This window comes from Amphiprion ocellaris, chromosome 19, assembly GCF_022539595.1.
Source record: "Amphiprion ocellaris isolate individual 3 ecotype Okinawa chromosome 19, ASM2253959v1, whole genome shotgun sequence".
NCBI lineage: Eukaryota > Metazoa > Chordata > Actinopteri > Pomacentridae > Amphiprion > Amphiprion ocellaris.
The window spans coordinates 9495886-9513764 of record NC_072784.1 but is presented as its reverse complement, the minus strand read 5'-3'; the positions used below and the strand labels follow the sequence as shown (position 1 = coordinate 9513764).

The 17879-nt window shown below is 38.4% G+C and overlaps 2 protein-coding genes across 2 annotated transcripts; one reads left to right on the top strand and one right to left on the bottom strand.

The window, feature by feature from the left end:
• On the top strand, nucleotides 1-8034 carry LOC118469723 (uncharacterized). Its single transcript, XM_035944294.2, has 4 exons — nucleotides 1-85; nucleotides 2832-3622; nucleotides 4473-4642; nucleotides 5023-8034. Exons 2-4 carry the CDS (start codon nucleotides 2870-2872, stop codon nucleotides 6143-6145), a joined length of 2046 nt encoding a protein of 681 aa, XP_035800187.2. The 5' UTR covers nucleotides 1-85; nucleotides 2832-2869; the 3' UTR covers nucleotides 6146-8034.
• A 687-nt stretch (nucleotides 8035-8721) lies between these two features.
• LOC111563051 (uncharacterized) lies at nucleotides 8722-14612 on the bottom strand. The gene is made up of 2 exons (XM_023261940.3): nucleotides 14478-14612; nucleotides 8722-11691 (listed from the first exon to the last, which is right to left on the bottom strand). Exon 2 carries the CDS (start codon nucleotides 11686-11688, stop codon nucleotides 10090-10092), a length of 1599 nt encoding a protein of 532 aa, XP_023117708.2. The 5' UTR covers nucleotides 11689-11691; nucleotides 14478-14612; the 3' UTR covers nucleotides 8722-10089.
• Nucleotides 14613-17879: the final 3267 nt, after the last annotated feature.

Genomic DNA, 17879 nt, shown 5'->3' with positions numbered 1-17879 from the left:
GAGTCTATAAATACGAGCTGCTCTGGTCACTCAGTGGATTCTTCATCCTGATCAGTGCTGCTGCTGGATTCATATCATCACTGCTGTAAGTTTGATCTGATTCTAGCTGCACCTTCATCAAGTTCACTCATTAACATTGCTTCTTTCTCCATCTTTCTCTATTTTTAAAAAGTTGTATGTTTACAGTGCCATGAAACCGTATTTACAGAAATCTTCTATTTTTGCACATTTCTCACACTTAAATGTTACAGATTATCCACTTAATATTTATATTTATTTAATAATAGCTAACCCACAAAACAAAAAATGTGTTTTTTAAAGGATAATTTATTAAAGATTTATTGAAAATCTAAATCATCCCTGTGAACCTAATTTGGCAGCAATGTATTTGTATTCTATGAAAAAAAAGTGCAATAACAATTAAGAATAAAGAGCAGAACTCCAAAGTGCAACTACTAACATTTATGTCTGGAAATGGCTTAATTTGAGCTGTTTTTACACAACCCTCCTATTCCACATGACGTTTCAAGTAAGGTCCTGAAAAGACGCTGCCTCACCTACGCCTGACTCAGCAACATGTGACCTAATGAGATACCTGTGGCCTCCTCTGCTGCAATATTCTGAATGGCAATTTTTATGCTTCCAGTTTGCATGAGCTTGAATAGAGTTTCACATGTCAGCCTGTTTCTGTCTTTTGATTTAATGTGCTTCATAGTTGAAAAGCTGCTCTCACAGAGCGGGACTCGGGTAGCATTCTCCAGAATGAAATCCTCTTCTCATTCCTCTGTGAGAGAGAAGAGGGGGTCCGACTGTAGTTCGCAGTTCCAGCTGCAGCTCTGCGTGTTGCTCACTGAATAATGCAAGTCAGAGCTGCATGGAGTGGAAGTCTTAGAAGCGCTCATTGATCTGCTGCAGCGGAGTTTCTGTCAGCTCTGTCCTTTGGGAATATTTTCTCACATTCATAGACATTGTAGTATCTGACCTGAGACATGTGTTGCAGTTTTTCTCAACTGATAAGACACTGTTCCTGAAAAATAGCACACATTTCCCAACACACTGCACACTATTTTTTTTTATTTGAACACAATTCACAAAGCACTCCACACTTGTGTCAAAAGCGCACTTTACTATCAAAATCTGAATTTTGTTTTCAAAATTAAGACACACGAAGTAAAAGTAGGACACTGCACTGCTAAATACAACACACTGTGTTTTCACATGAAGTATAAAAAAATGATACAGTCCTCAAAAATGACAACTTAAACACAAATGCATCCTATAAATGACTCAGAGGGAGTCATTGCAGTGCCTGACTGTACATTACAAAATAAAAATAATGTTAGACAGAAAATACAGCACTGTATTGTACACAGTACAGTATGCAGATATTTACACCACGTCTGGATCAATTCTTTCAGCCTGGTCAGACCTCAGGACCTCATCAACATCACAAGCTATGTTTTCTCTGGAAAGAAGGACCTAGTGTGTCTGATCCATCCCTGACATGCATCAACAGAAACATCACCACATGCCAAGACCACTGATGGCAAGAGATTTTCCCAAAGTATGGCTGCTGCTCATATACCTTCCACCTCCATGTAGACAAGAATTCTTCTATAGGATTCAGAAAGGGAGAATATGGCAGCAGAAAAACCACAATAACCTGAGGGTTCATACTGAACAATTCCTGAATCAATAGTCCTCTAAGAAAACTAACATTGTCCTAGACAACAACAAAAACCGTGTCTTCTTACCAAACGTCCTGCTACATCCATGTCAGTCGACCCTCTAAGTCCATCTAGGAAAGTCAACAAATGCTGGGTGTTCTATGGGTCCAGAACTGTATGACGGTGAATTACTCCCAGATTGTTTATTGCAGCACAGAGGGTTATGTTGCCCCACGCTGACCTGGACGTTGACTATAGCCTGTTGTCCAATGATGTTTCTCCCTCTTCTCCTCCTCTTGGCCAGGTTGAAACCAGCCTCATCCACGTAGATGTATTCATGTGTATCATCAGAATCCAACTGAAAAACTCTCTGGAGCAAACACACACAAAGCACAGAAAAATTCAGTCATGTACACTTTCTGTAATTTTACTGGCACTTGTGAACCAGAATTATGCATTAGATTTTTTACAGTATTCTCAGAACATTTCTGACTGCTTGTATTGTTCCAGTAAAGACATGTCACTGAAGTGACAAACAACATTTACATACCATGTAAAGTAAACCACAATAAACCTGAAACAGTTTACTTGATGCACCATCTTTACCATCTGCTGACCTTAACAACAGATTGCATTCTGAACAGCTAATGCAGGTTTTATAGTGTGCATTTCATTGGCAAAAGTGTTTTCAGCTTTGACCTGTTGTGTCTTAATTGTGACAGCAGTGTTGGAACAGTGTCCCAACTCTGCTTCCATTTTTGACCTTCCCTGAAAATTTCATCCAAATCCGTTATTTCGTTTTTGAGTAATGTTGCGTGCAGACGAATAGACTAACAGACGGACAAACGTACGCCAATCATCACATTACTCCGCTGCGTTCCTTGGCGGAGTAATGAGTCCAAAACCCCGTCTAAAATCAAGACTTAAACAAAGTTTAGAACCAGGTTTAAAATTTAAAACTAATGTTGAAAACAGCCCAAATCCAATCAAAGAGCAACCTTGAAACTAGTTAAAAAGGAGTCCATAAGTACTTCACAGCTAACTTTCAAACACATCCTACACATGTATGGAACAAAGTTTGAAATCAGTCTCAAATTAAACAAAAGCATACTTTGACAACAGTCCAGATGTTGGCTGATGGTTTCTCTGCCTTCATCCTTCCAGGCTGCTGCTGTTCTTTGAGGCAGGAGGATCCAGAGGACATGGAAGCCTCCATCATGAGCACCGCTGACCAGCTGCTGCCGCTGATCTTCAGCTGGATCGAGAAGAGGGAGCGCTGTGCAGACCAGCTGATTAAACTGGCCAGAGAGTTGGAGTCTCTCAGAGAGAAATGCAACGCTGGTGAATGTGTTGGCAGCTCTGTAGCGGTGCTTGGAGCAGCATGTGTGATTGGCGCTGGTTTGGCAACACTGTTCACCGGCGGAGCTGCTGCTCCATTTTTAGGGATGGCGGGAGCTGCTTATACAGGCGTTGGCATCACAGTGTCAGTGGCTGCTAAAATCACAGAGAACTTCTTATCCAGCGACACCATGAAAGAGGCGAAGAAAATAGAAGAGAAAAGCAACAAAACTGCAGCTGAAATCCAGCAGCTGTTTGACAAACTGAGGGCCGAGGCGAAGGCAGAAAATCCCTCTGCAGATCCTGATGAACTGGATCGACACATCACATCTAAAATCCTGACTTCAATGGCGAGAAGAAGTGGAGTGAAGGGTGAAGTCAGCATTGGCTTCTTTAATGACAAGCCAGAAATCTTTCTGAATGGAAGACCAAGACGGTCAGGGGTCAACGACATACTCGCATCTCAAGCTATGTTTGGAGTTGCTGGTGTTTTATCATTTTTCACATTTCAACTTAGTGGGAAAGAATTTCAGCTGTTGTTTGCTGAAGGAGTTAAACAACTGGTCAAACAAATGTCCACAACCGCCTTTAAAACTGCCCTGAAAGGAGGCGCCAAGGTAAGATTCTAAAATAACATTTGTTAATTGATTCCTCAGAATTACTAACTAATGAACCTCTTTATTTCGGTGATGGTTCTTCATTATGTGGTTCTTTTAAAAGGTTCTTCATATTTATTAGAGTTCTTTGGTTTGATGGCAGGCAATGGTATTAAATTACAGCTGCAACTAACCATCATTTTCATTCTGGATGAATCATGGTTGATAAAACATCAGAAAATAGTGACAAATGTACATCACAGTTTTTGGAAAATCTCAAGGTGGCATCATTGGAAATATTTTTCTGTTCTCTTTGGAGGAAGTAGAGCCTAAAGACTCAGAGGAAGTCTTGCTCATATCCATGTAGAGGTTGCCAAGATAGTTAAGAAGCTCCTCGGTGACGAAGTGCCAGGTCTAAACGAGGTTTGACCTGGGATGCTGAAGGTTCTAGACATTGTTGGACTGTATTGACTGACTTCAGTCAATGAGCCGACTCCAGTGCTGCGTGATCATTCTGGACTGGGGTGGTAGTTCCTATTTTAAAAAAGGGGGACCGAATGGTGGGCTCCATTTGTCAGGGTATCACACTTCTCAGCCTCTCAGTCAGGCTCTGGCTTATTGTTGAATCTCGGAGCACCATTTATGGTTCCTAAAGGAATCATTGTGTGATGGTTCTTCAGGGCACCTTTAGGGGTTGTTTGAAGAACTGTTTGCAACTATTTGCAGGAATGAATCTGTAAACAAGCTCTTGCTAACAGTTAACAGAACTAAAATGAGGGATCATTTTGATAAATGTACATGTGTTTGACTTGAGGCAGTCTGATAATGATGAAGCTAAACCTTGTGTTGATCCATTTCTATCAATCATCAGGTCGTGGGAGGAGCTGTTGGAATGGTGTTTGCGCTTCAGGAAGCAATTGACAACTGGACAGATATGATCAAGAAGAATCACGTGACCGAAGCCAGCCAATCACTGAGAGACACGGCCAACAGTATCCGAAAGGCCACCCAGACTCTAAGGAAACAGCTGGACAGCATCAAGTAAGTTTTCTGTGAAATGTAATCAAACCTCCTCACATCCAATCAGAAACAGCAACATCTTGAAAGATGACAAACAAAATTGAGTGAATGTGACCAAAAAAAATCATACAAAATAAAACAACTGTTTACGACTTAAAGTTTCTCCAAAGTAGTAAAAATGTCCTAAATTGACTCAAAATGCATTCCAAATGATGAAAATCTTGTCCCAAATTACTTTAAATTTGTTCAGAACTATACCTACTTTTTGCAATAATCTACATCCATGCTCCTAAATCTCCTAAATTACCACTGTGGTGGCTAGAAATCAGACAGATTTCAGTGAAAAATACCACTGATAGCTTCAATCATGCTAACTGTACCTTCACTGGTTTTCCTCACAGGAAGATGTTGGATGAGATGGCAAAATATCAACAAGAGCAAGAGGAAAAGGAAAAGAAAAAGAAAAGAAAGGCAAAGGTTTTTTTTGTTGTGACTGTCCAGTCAAACAGCTCAGCCGACGATTCACATGGAAACAATGAGGCTCATCAACGTCGTCAAACAGACGAGAACTATCAAGAAGGTGGTCGATGTGAGCGGAGCAGCAGGAAGGAACAAGGAAGTGGACGAAGTGAAAAGCCTGGAGGCCAACAACCAGGAGGGGGCGATCCAGGAGGTAAGAAGAGTGACAGTGAGGATGAAGACGGCAGTCGGACAGATGAAGAAAACGACAGTGACGAAGACAGCAGTAATAAGAAGATCATCAAAAAACTTTCCAGATTCTTGAGGATGGGGCTGCTCAATGCTCGCTCCATTATGAACAAACTACTCCCAATCTCAGCCCTCATAAAAAAGTACAAGCTGCAGGTCTTGTTCCTGACAGAGACGTGGTTGCGACCCGACACTGGAGACGACATCCTGAGACGATCTTTTCCAGACTTCCAGTTTGAACAACAAGCCAGGGAGACTCCAGGAGGAGGAGTAGCCGTCCTGTCCTTAGGGAAGTTGAAGTTGAAGGCTAAACAAACTTCTTCAAGCTCAAACACGTCCTTTGAATATGTTGTCGCATCGATACACCATGAAACATGGAACCAACCCATCCTGACCATCACTCTGTACCGCCGACCAAGATACAATGTTACCAGGTTCCTGGAGGAGCTTAAGAGGCTCCTGAATAATTTTTCCAACTACAACAGCATCCTTGTGACTGGAGATTTCAACATCTGGGTCGATGTTCAAACCAAAAAACCTGTGAGGAGGTTTATAGAATTCTTAGAGAACAATGGTTTACTTCAACATGTAGAGGAGCCGACGTATTACTCAGGTCACACTCTGGATCTGGTCATCAGCAGAAACATCAAAATCTCTAATCTCTATGTCTCAGGCGAAAGAATATCAGATCATTACACCATTTTATTCAGTGTGAGGCCACTGTCAAGCGAAGAAGAAGAAGAAGGTAGGAAAAGGATCAAGACAATCAGGAAAAAAGAGGAAGACAAAAGACAAATCAAAAAGAGGGAGGAATAAAAAACATCACTGATTGAAGAACAAACGTGATCCAGTCACTTTAAATTTATTTCTAACACGTTTAAATGTTGCTCCTCTGACCTGAAACCAGATAACCAGAGGAAAATGGATGGAGCTTCTGGTGATGAATTGATTTGACTCACACTTGTCCAAAATTACAAGAAAGGAAAAAAATTGTCCAAAATGACTCAAGAATTTGTCAGATATGACAAAAACTGGCCAGTTTTCCCAAAAAAACCTCAAAATTGTGACTCAAAACTTGTTCTAAATTACTTGAAAATTGTCCACAATGACAAATATTTGTCCAAAATGATTTAAAACAATCTGACATTTCTCAGAATTGTTCAGAACGATTAAAAATACATACAACACATAATGATTTATCCTAATTGACTGAAATGTTTTCCTACACACCAAAATGTATTTAGAAGAGCTGAATAAACAAATGAACTGTAGCATTTCCTAAAAGTTTTCAGAATCATTTCTCTAAAATGACTCAAAGTTGTCCAAGACAAAGTCACATGTTCAGATGTGAAGAAGCGTTTGGATGAAGATGAACCACCTGGAGATCCTCAAACAAACATTCAGCTGATTTGGCTTCATGAATCCTCTTGATTCTGGGCTTGGATTAGTTTCTGATGTGTTGCTGTGGATTTCCCACTGGGACTGAGTGCCGTGAGCGCCCCCTGCTGGTCCTGTTGCAGAGGAAATGCTGAGCTTCTCCATGTTGTCTGTGATTTACAGCTGGATGTTTTAGTCTTTTATGGAGTTTTTTAACGACCAATGTAGTCGGTTGGAAATGCCGTATTTAAAGGTTATTATTTGAACAGACACCCCTTCTAATTTTTATTTTTAACTGAACTGCTTTAACAGTATGTTGAGGTCAATTCCACTTTTTCAGCAGTAGGTGGTGATCTGGTTCTGTTGTGGATCCATCAGAGAGACTATATCTGTAAGCTCTGCCCATGTAGCCCAGAAATGAATGCATGAGGCCTGAGGAAGACGCTAACTTGGTCCTCTCTCTGTTCATCCACAGGTAAAGCAAAACGTAGCTTTTCTAGCTTTATTTTGGTACCGTATCAACTATGTGAGTACAGTGTTAAGTGTTTATGTGATGTAAACAAGTGTTTTGAGGCGTGTATTAAGGTTAATGAGTGCTGGTTCAATGCCGAGAGGCTCGACGGCGTTGTGCTAAGAAACACTATAGTTTCCATTTAAGTGTAAGTGTTGTACAATGGCATTAACTGTGTTCAGTAAAATCAATGTGTTCTACATATTATCCAGTCTTAGCTTGCTAGAAGTGAGTAAATCTTATTTTTTTGGCAAGAAGCTCCATGTTATGCTAGTTGCTAGTAGTTTAGCACACTCCCGGGTAATGTAGCGCTTCTGGTAAAGTATACATGTGCGTGTGTGTGTGTGTGTGTGTGTGTGTGTGTGTGTGTGTGTGTACATGTGTGACAGCAAATGATGAGTAAATGTCTCAGTAAATATGAGTTGTTATTTTGGTGTATTTTGTGAGTTTAGCCCTTCTGAGTTTATGCTAAATCAGTGTAGATTCATGTGCTCTTATTTGGTTTGAGGAATCTCAAGACAACTCTCTTGAGGAATCCTATTAGTTTGTTACTCAGTTTGTCATTTTATTTTTGAAATGTTCTAAGTATGAGATGTAGAGAAGCCACACTTGAAAGCCTATTATGGGGAATGCAATTAATTGATTGTTGTTTGTTAATCGTTTATAATGATAATGATGTCACTATCTCAGTTTAGCTGAAGACGAAGTTCGTCATTGAAGAAGCTGCTGTTTCCATAGATGCATCATGTCTGCTGCTGGGTTGAGATTAGATTAGATTTTAATTTGTCACATGCATATAATAAAGAGATCTACCTTTGAAAAATATCAGTCTTCATTTTTTTACATTGTTTTACACCCAACATGTGAATCCACATTCCATACTTTTAATCACATTTTGGTCCACTGATAAATACTGAACATATGAACTTCAACTGTTTGACTATTTAACTATCTGTATTTTATGTATTTGCAAGAAATGTTGTTACATTTTAGTTTTTTTTTATATTCAAAACTATAACAGTAACAACCTGCTAATACTGTTTAAAATTGTGTAATTGTGCGGTTAAAAGATGAATTCTTGTAAAGTTCTAATACTTTGTACTTTCACACCAGATTTGTTTGAAATAAAAGAATTTTATTGTATTTTACAGATATAATCTTTTAATGTGAAAAATACAGAAAAAACTTGTATCTTCTTAGGAACCGTCTATAAAAATATTCTTTGAAAGTACAGATTTCCACTGTTTTTAACATTTTTCAACCTTCTATACTGTTTTTAACATACATAATCTTATTATAAAAAGATGAATTCTGTAATGGAAACTGATAAGAATTCTGTATTTACTTATGACAAACTTATTTTTTTAATTCTATTTTCAGAGTTTTTAATGATTTTTTTGAACAATGCAGTGTGTGTTTTACCATCAGTTTGTTTTCATGCACTAATGAAGGTTTGAGATCCTGGTGTTGTTTTAATCTTACCTCAATAAGTCAAACACAGCAGTGACGGTGAAAGTGAAGTTTTATTATTCAGCAAAATGCGGACAGAAGCTGGAAGCAGGAAAAGCTGGTTGGTGGTTTAAACTCTGTCCAGTCAGATCATAGTGAAGGAGGAGTTCAGCATTTACAGAAATCACATCACCCTGATTTTACATCCATACAATTCACTAACAGATTTGTTGATGTCACGTCTTTGAATAACTCTCAGATTTTCTTTCTCAGCTGAAGTTTGCAACAGAAGTGAATAAAGTTTTTAGATGTGAAGTAAATGGTCCCTCCAGTCTGAGGACAAAGGCTCTGTTCACTTTGCAGTTTGCGTTACAGCTCAGCTCCACCTTAGAACTGACAATGCATCAACTTCATATGTCTGTATGCAGACGATGCTGCTGCTTATATGTCCAAATCAACACGTGGCTCTAGGAGCCCACATTCTGATCTTTGGCTTCTTTCTGCAGAGATCTTTTAAAAATCATATGTTTCTGACCATTACAGCAGATAAATATTCTAGTCTAACCCCCCAAAACAATAACAAAGCTGTAAATGTGCATAATTTGCACATTTACTAAACATGATCGATTAATATTTTATGAATGATTATTTGTCTGGGAAATATCCAAAAACTTTAAAAAATGTCTGTTTGCTGGAGTCTGAGATGAAGAAATATACATTTACGATAAGATTAGACAAATTTTTTTTAGATTTATGTTCCAGCTTTTGTGTGCCTTTGAACCAAGGTTGATTAACTTATAAGTTGATGGACTTGGAGGTCGTCTCTGCATCGCCCTTACATGGACACTAATTCTATTGCTGCTGTTCTGAAGTGTATACATCATTAGTTGCAGAAATATTAATATGAAGCTAAAAAAAATTAAAGATATCAGGAGACCTCAGGACATTTCCACTGCAGGAACTTGTTTCAGGTGTGAGGAATTGTTGTTTCTGTTTCTGCTGTCGGATCAAGAGCTTCATGTTACCTCTGCTCTGACAGACCAGAACAAACAGCAGCTACTGGACAGAACTCTGGTTCTATGAAGGAAACACAACTATAAAGGTTGGTACCTGCAAGAGACACATTTCTGCCCCTGAAAATAGCAGTGAAAGAGCTTCTACATGGTTCGGTTAAAAGGTTCCCAAAAGCTCGTTTTGGGAGCCACACTAAAAAAGGCCTGACAGAGATTCTAAAGGGTGGATCTCAACATCAGAATCTACAGGGATACTTCTTGCAGTCAGAACAAATGCTATGTCCAACCTTAAACAGGCCTGATAGAGGTTCGATAAGGGCAGTTCTTGCAGTCTGAAAGGTTCAGCCACACCAAAATGGCCCTAAAACAACTTCCTGAAGTGGAAAACAGCCTTCAGACACCTAAGTGCATCAGAACCGAGGTCTGTTCCGGGTCCTGTGGTCCACCACTTGTAATCCACTCTGTTGCTCTAAGAAACTCTTGTAATCTACTAAGCTGCTCTCACAGTTGCGGCCGTAGAATGGCATCTTACAGCGACAGATCCCCACATTGATGCCCTGCACCTCGATACAGCGGCCTCTTTGGTTGCCTCCACAGTTGAGCTTGGCACAGGGATGTTTGTTGAATATTTCTTCGTTACTTTTAATCAAAACAGCAAACTTGCCACCTCGAATACCTTTGGATTTCTGACAGTCCCCTTCATAAATGAAGGGAGTCTGGCCTCGGCTTCTGCTGATGTCGACGTAGTAAGATGCTTTATTGGCTTTGAAGCTGTCGTGGGGTTCGCTGGTGTAGGCATGAACTGCTGTGATGGCATCAGACACTGGAATACCTTGACCCACACCTTGTCGACACACTCTGAGTTCCTCTGCCACCTTGTAGCACACAGGTTGCTTTGGGAAGCATCTCCTGATGGCCTCTACAATGTTGTTAAACATGGTATGAGTGCCCTTCACCTGCCTGGCTACAGCGACGCTAATTCCCTGTCTCTGAGCAAAAGTATAGAAATCTGTCATGGTGTGTTTGTTCAGGGTTTCAAGTATTTTATGACCTGAATTTTTGGTTATGTAGGCGACCACCATCCAGTCATACCTGTCGTAAGTTTTCTCCAGAAAAGCTTGCACTTCGTTTGCCAGGACATCACGCTTTTTGGTTTTGTCAATGAGCGCCTCTATGTCCTTTTTAACGTAGTCCTCGCTGTTCTCCATGCAGGCCATCTGGACCTGGAACATGACGTCGGCGGCTTCGTATGCGATCCTAGCTGCTTCTTCATCCTTAGCTGGAGAGCCTGTGCCCTTCATTTTGTAGAAGAACTGATTCATGGTGTTGCCCTTGCAGATAAGTTGATTAATGAATACGGTGTATTCTCGGATTTCCCTGTCATGACATTTAACGTGTTGAGCCAACAAGTCTCCCAGGTTGTAAACGAAGGTCGCACCTTTAGCTGTCAGCAGCCTGCGCAAAGTGTTGGTGGCATCCAGGTACTTTTCGTAGTAGTTAACAAACTCACTGATATGTCTCTTGTTTTCACTGTCACTTCTTGCCTGCAGCAGAGATCTTGCTAGCGTTAAGTAACGGTCCCAGGCCAGGTTAATGTCCATCTCAGGTTTGTGGTAAGCTCCGGCCGCCCAGGTGTCCCATTTATGCTCCAGGTGATGCTCCTTCATCGTGGATCTGATACTGTCTAATTCAGATATGATTGCTTCGAGTATCGGTTTGTTATTGACGTTGTTGTTGATCACTGACACTCCCACCAGACCCATGTTGACCATGGCACTGATCAGCGGTCCCCAAACAGGAATCAACGCCAGAAAAGGGGTCAGCGTGAACCTGAGTTCACTGATGCTCTGAAGGATAAACTTGCCCACAGCTTTAGCACCTTCTTTGGCTTTGTTGATTTTCTGTGGAGAACCTCTGGCCAGCTGGTTCCGAGGGGGTGGCTGAGAGAAGGTGGAGATGAAGAGGGAGGACGACATCAACAGCAGGAACAGCAAACTAGTGGACGCCATGACCTGCAACACACAATGACACAAACACGCAAACTCTGGAATGTTAATTACTTGTTTATTACAAACAAGCAGCAGCCTGCAAGGCTGAAAAGTGAAGCCAATCATGAAGTAACCGTCAGTTAACTGAATGTCCACTTGAGGCTCCAACAGCGAATGAATCCCAAGAGTCCCCTGTCTTAAACTGTCCAACTTTACAGTAGAAATAAACATGTTTACAGCCTGCTATAAAAGTGATTTTGGTCTCTATGGTGAGTTTTCCGATTCATGAATTGTTCTTTAACTCATCGATTTAAATCAAGCTAAGGCTCAAATATGATTTAATAATAAATAAGGGTGTGGATACTGACCCTGTTACATCATTAGGCTGTTACCTTGTTATCCTGTTAGATCATTAGCCCATTAGCTTGTTACCTTGTTGGTCTATTAGCTTGTTACCCTTTTATGTCATTAGTCAGTTAGCCTGTTACTGTGTTAGATTGTTTTTCTATTAGCCTGTTACTCTATTAGATTGTTTGTCTATTAACCTGTTACCCTGTAAGATTGCTAGCCTGTTAGCCTGTTATATCATTAGCCCATTAGCCTGTTAGATCGTTAGCTTATTACCCTGTTAGATTGTTGGTCTGTTAGTTTATCCTGTTAGTTTGTTGGTCTGTTGGCTTGTTACCCTGTTCAATCACAGCCTGCTAGCTTGTTAGTCCATTAGCTTACTCTTAGTCTGATTGCATTAACCTGTTTGCTTGTTAGCTTGTAAACAGATTAACTTGCTAGCCGTTTAGTCATGTCATTTGTTAGCCTTTCAGCGTTTTAAAATGGTAGCTGGTGGGTATGTTAGCCTGTTAGTTGTTTATGTTGGTAACCTGTTAGCTTATTAATTTGTTCACTTATTGCTCTGTCAGTTTGTTAGCCTGTTAACTTGCTAGTCCATTACCTTGTTAGCCTGTTAGTCTATTAGCCTCTTCTTTTTATTATTATTATTATTACTATTATTATTATTATATCAAATGGTTTGTTAGCCTTTAGGCTGATGAATTTCTTAATTAGCCACATTCTTTCAGCATGTCCGCTGATCCACTTGGCGGTCTGGTGGGTTTCTCCCCTCAAATGCAGCAGCGTTTACTAAATTAGCGCCCCTCCTGGTGGCAGGAGATACTGCAGAAATCCTCCAACATACAAACAGCAGCTGATCATGATTTTTTGAATGGCTGCTTGCTGCTGCTCCCTGGGCCTAGTTCTGCACTTTGTTCATCAGGAGGAATTTCATGTTTTAAAAACTCAGAGAGTGACTTCATTTATACATGAGCAAGTGTACAGTTGATCTCCTTCTTTTATCGTTCAGTTGGAATTGCTGCATGTTATTATAGACTCTTTCTTATACTCTGTAAAACCACACAGTAACAAAGCTCCGTTGACAGAAAAAATCTAACAAAAATTAATACATTAAAAAATGGTTAAAAAAAAGAAGAAAGAAAGAAAAAAGCTGAAAATCTGACAAGAAGGGTGTCATAAAAAAATAATGACAATATTCAAAAACTGCAAAAACATTGAACATCTGCTAAACAACTGTATTTTAGCAATTTCATGAAGTAAACAGTGAAAATTTGCTGGCATAAACACATTAAAATGCTTCATTTAAAAGAACAACATTAAAGAACTCTTCAAATACAGTATATAGTTATTATAAACTTACTTATTCATTTATTGCAGCTTAATGAAAAAATAAATGAATAAGCCTAAAAGGAAAGCTTCTGCAACAGTAACCACCCTTAAACTACAGAAATATAATATAAAGTTGCATGAGAATTTGCATTTTAAATAGAAAACATTTATAATTCCTTATTATAAAGTCCCTTCAGTAGACAAATGGTAGCAAAGTTACTGCAAAATAAAACGTGATCAAAATTAATTGTATAACAGAAATTACACTGAGGAAGAAATGAGACATTAAAAAAAATACTTGTACAGCAGCACTTATTGTGGATATGTAGCCCATTTTCTAGGTTAGTATGTAAATTAAATCACAACAATCTAAAAGTTCTGCTTTTCTGATGACTTTTTATTTTTTCATTTCCATTATTGCACCCAATAAAGAACAATAAACCTCAGTAAAGTAAATTTCTTTCATTTCTCTTTATTCTCAAATTAAAGTTGTGAATATCAGTCAGTCAACAATAAATGCAGAATAACAGAATGCGTAATTTTGTTATTTTTGGTCAATTATTTACTGCATTAATTTTCATTTTAAAGTTGAAAAACAAAGTCAACCTCTGGAAAAATACATGAATATTTATATTTTTCAATGATAAAATAGTATATTGACAGATTCCTAATACTTTACTAGATATTATCTGTAATTTAACAAAACATGGAAAAGCTGTAAAATAACAGTAAATAGGTTTTTAAAAACTGCATTGGAAAGCTGTTTGAACAATTCTATGGTGTATTTTGATGTGAAAAAGAAATGATTTTGGTTCACAAATGGCAATCAAAAGGTTATATCCTCTGAAAGATTAAAAATTTGTTTGAGTTTGATTTGAGCTTTTTGTAATTATGTCATTATAATTCATGTGTATTTCCAAAATATAGAAAAAAACAGTACAATAAACCTGAAGACTTTCATAAAAGTAGAGTTGTTGATAAAATGTTTTGACAGTAAATGACATGAATCGCTGTTTCTTGTTCTGCATTTTCACTCACTTGTGAGTTAAATTTTGTTATTTTAAGCCAAAGTGGTCCCAGAAGGAATTAATACTGTGAAAAATGTAAAAACTCTGACAAGCTCAAAGACAAACCTGAAGATGGAGACGCCTGATTGGCTGCTGGTTGGTTGGATGGTTGGTTGGTTGGTTGGTTGGATGGTTGATTGGTTGGTTGGATGGATGGTTGCTGGCTGGTTGCTGGATATGTTGTCTGCAGGCTTATCAGAAGAAGCTCAGATCTCTGAGCTCAGTGGATTTTATAGGAACTTTTCTGGCCCCCGCCTCCTCATTAGCTGCTGCAGTAAAGAGCTGCAGTGAATCAGAAATTAACCTTTTAAGGTGAAACACAAGAAGAGGAGGCAGGAAGGAGGCCTCTGTGATCTCCTGTGTCCCACTTATTCATGTCTGCGTGTTAATATCCAGGTTTCTTACACTTTTGTGTGTTAATATCCAGGTTTTGTACACTCCTGTGCATTAATATCCAGGTTTCTTACACTTTTGTGCATTAATATCCAGATGTCTTACACTTCTGTGCATTAATATCCAGGTTTCTTACACTTTTGTGCATTAAAACTCAGGTTTTGTACACTCTTGTGTCTTAATATTCAAGTTTTTTTACACTTTCATGTGTTAATATCCAGATTTCTTACACTTTGTGCATTAATATAAAATTATATATAATTTTATCATTATACTTCTGTGCGTTACTGTTCAAGTTATTGACACTTTTGTGTGTCAGTACTTATGCAAGTTACATTTCTTGGTTGTTTTGTCTTTTTGTGGTGTTTTAGTGTGCATTATTCAGTATTTCAATGATTCTTCGCTTTCGTGGTTTCATGTTCTGTCAATGTTGTTTAAAGGTTTTGTAGAAAACCAAGAATTTAAATTGAGTTTTCTGCAGCATCTGGCACAGTCCTGTTGTATTTCTGAAAAGACAGAAGTGCTGGAATATTAATATTCATATTTCACAACAGTTGCATTGTTCAGCATCGTCTTCGTCATCCTGGTTTTGACAGTGAAGCTTCAGGGATGATGCAGCATCACGGACGAGGGTTCAGTGTTTCTGCATGTTCCAGACACACAAAGTATTCACAGCACTTCACTGAGGAATAAATTAACGCATGAATAAAAAATAAATAAATAAAAAATTCTGCCAACACTAGAAAAAAAAACATGTTCTCCATGTTTTTAGGAAAAACATGGTGAAGAAATCAGGCTGTGAATGGACTCTGAATAAATTCTGAGAATACAGACAGAAATGAACCAGGAGAGTTCAGGTGATATCCAGGTGTGTGTCTGTCTGAAATCTGTCCAATCAGTGGAGTTTATTTGTCTCAGGTGGACTGCAGTCATTAATCATGGAAACAACATGGATGAACTTCTTGGATCAACAGTGAGTGTAACAGCAAAGGAGACAAAGGACTTTATCAGTATCACTGTATTTATGTTTGTTGAGCTTTTACTGGTGGTTTTAAGAATCTCCCTGGTGGTTTAGTTATTTCATTGGTGGTTTGAAGTACTTCACTAGTGGTTTGAAGTATTTCACTGGTGGCTTTAAATGCTTCACTGGTGGTTTTAGTTGTTAAATGATGGTTTTAGATGTTTCACTGGTGGTTTAGTTATTTCATTGGTGGTTTTAAGTATCTCACTCGTAGATTTAGCGATTTTACTGGTGGATTTCAATGTTTAACTGGTGATTTTAGTAGTTAAATGGTGGTTTTAGTTGTTTCACTGGTGGTTTTAAATGTTTGACTGGTTTCACTGAGGCCTGTTGTGGAAATCTGGATGAGCTATAATACAGCAATCAAAGTACAACAGCATTTGTCCTTTGTATTTTATTCAAATATAATAAAGTGGAGAAATGCAGAGTATACATTTAAGCAGCGCTCATACATCAGGACTGATCAAGAATCAAACAACAAACCCCACAGCTTCAGCTTGTCATGGAGATAGAGGAACTCCTCAGCCCAGGAATGCAGATAAAGCTGGAATGTCTAGATCAAGGTCATGATCGATTGTGCTTCAACAATGGTTTTAGTTGTATCATTGATATTTTTCTTCTTTATCTGGTTTGTTTTCTTCCACTGATGTTTTTTGGTGTTTCTGCAGCATCACTTCTGCTTCACGCAGCCAGAAACAAAAGCAGAAGTTCAATTGCAGTATATCATGTTCTGTCATCTGCACATTTCCCTTTTCTTGCCTTATCTGCTGTTGCTCATCATGACTGTTTTCTAGCATCATGCTGTGTGCCGAAACTGAGCTTTAAAGGTGGTAATCTTTGTGTCCTGGAGTCTACTGAGCAGCTTGAGAGATTCATCTTGAAGATTGTTCCACAATCAGCAGAGTGCAATGAGCTGCATTTAAAGCTTCTCTTCAGCTGAACACCGTCTCTGGTTGTTGTCAGTAAAAGTTACAGCAACAAGAAACAACTGGAGTACAAGTTGTTACAAGTGTAGCATTAAAAAAAACATCTGCAGGAACATGGGACAGCTGACCTGATGGAGAAGAAACCTTCAGAATAAAGTTTCATCATTTAAGGTTCAGAGAATCTAAACACTTTTCTCATTACTGTCTGCAGCTGAAATAATCTGGAAACTCCTGAAAAGTAACTGCTTAAAACATGATTTACCTTTTTTTCTGTTCTTTTTTCTTTTTTTCCCCAAATAACACCAAACATCTGCAAAAGAAGGATGTTTTAGCAGATTTAAATACAGTAAAACGGTTTAGTTCTATGGCAGTTAATAAAATTGTAGTAAGTAAAAATACAGATTACTGATGTGGACGTTCAGTCTTTTTACAGTCAACATGTAAATGAAATGTAAAACAAAAAGTCATTTGCATATCATTGACAGCTTTGTCTTTACAGATTAACATTAAATTAATACTTTCATTATATGATTATTCCACATATCTGTAATTTAATAAAATAGTAAAAATCTATAAAATATCAGTTAATTGTTTTTAAAAAATTGCAGTTAAAATGTTAAAAACATGATTTTTTTTTACAGTGCAGCTTGTGATTGTTAAACGGTGATTTAATTCAGCTGATCTTCATGGTTTTGGATCTTTTCTTGTAGACTGATGGAGGCCTGTTGGTTCTCTGTAGAACTCCTCAGAACCATCAGGGGTTCCTTTATGCTTTTGATGCTGCACAGAACGCTGGTTAAAAAAAAAAAAAAAAAAGATTCTAAAAGGAACCATTTTCAGGGTAGGTTTTTTTGAGTCATTTGAGACACATTCCAAGTCATGTTAGACAATTTCAGAGTTAAAATATGGTCAGTTTTAGACAAAACTTTGCCATTTTTTAAAAACATTTTCTGTACTTTCTTCTTCTGTCTTTGTTTATTCTTCCCTGTCTTTAGATTGTTTGCTCTGCGGGTCTGGAGACTTTTTGTGTTTTCTTTTTCCTATGTTTGGACACGCCCTGAACATTACTGCATAATGATCTGATATTGTGGTCTTTGTCTTGATTTCCTCGGTCTCCTTATCGATCTT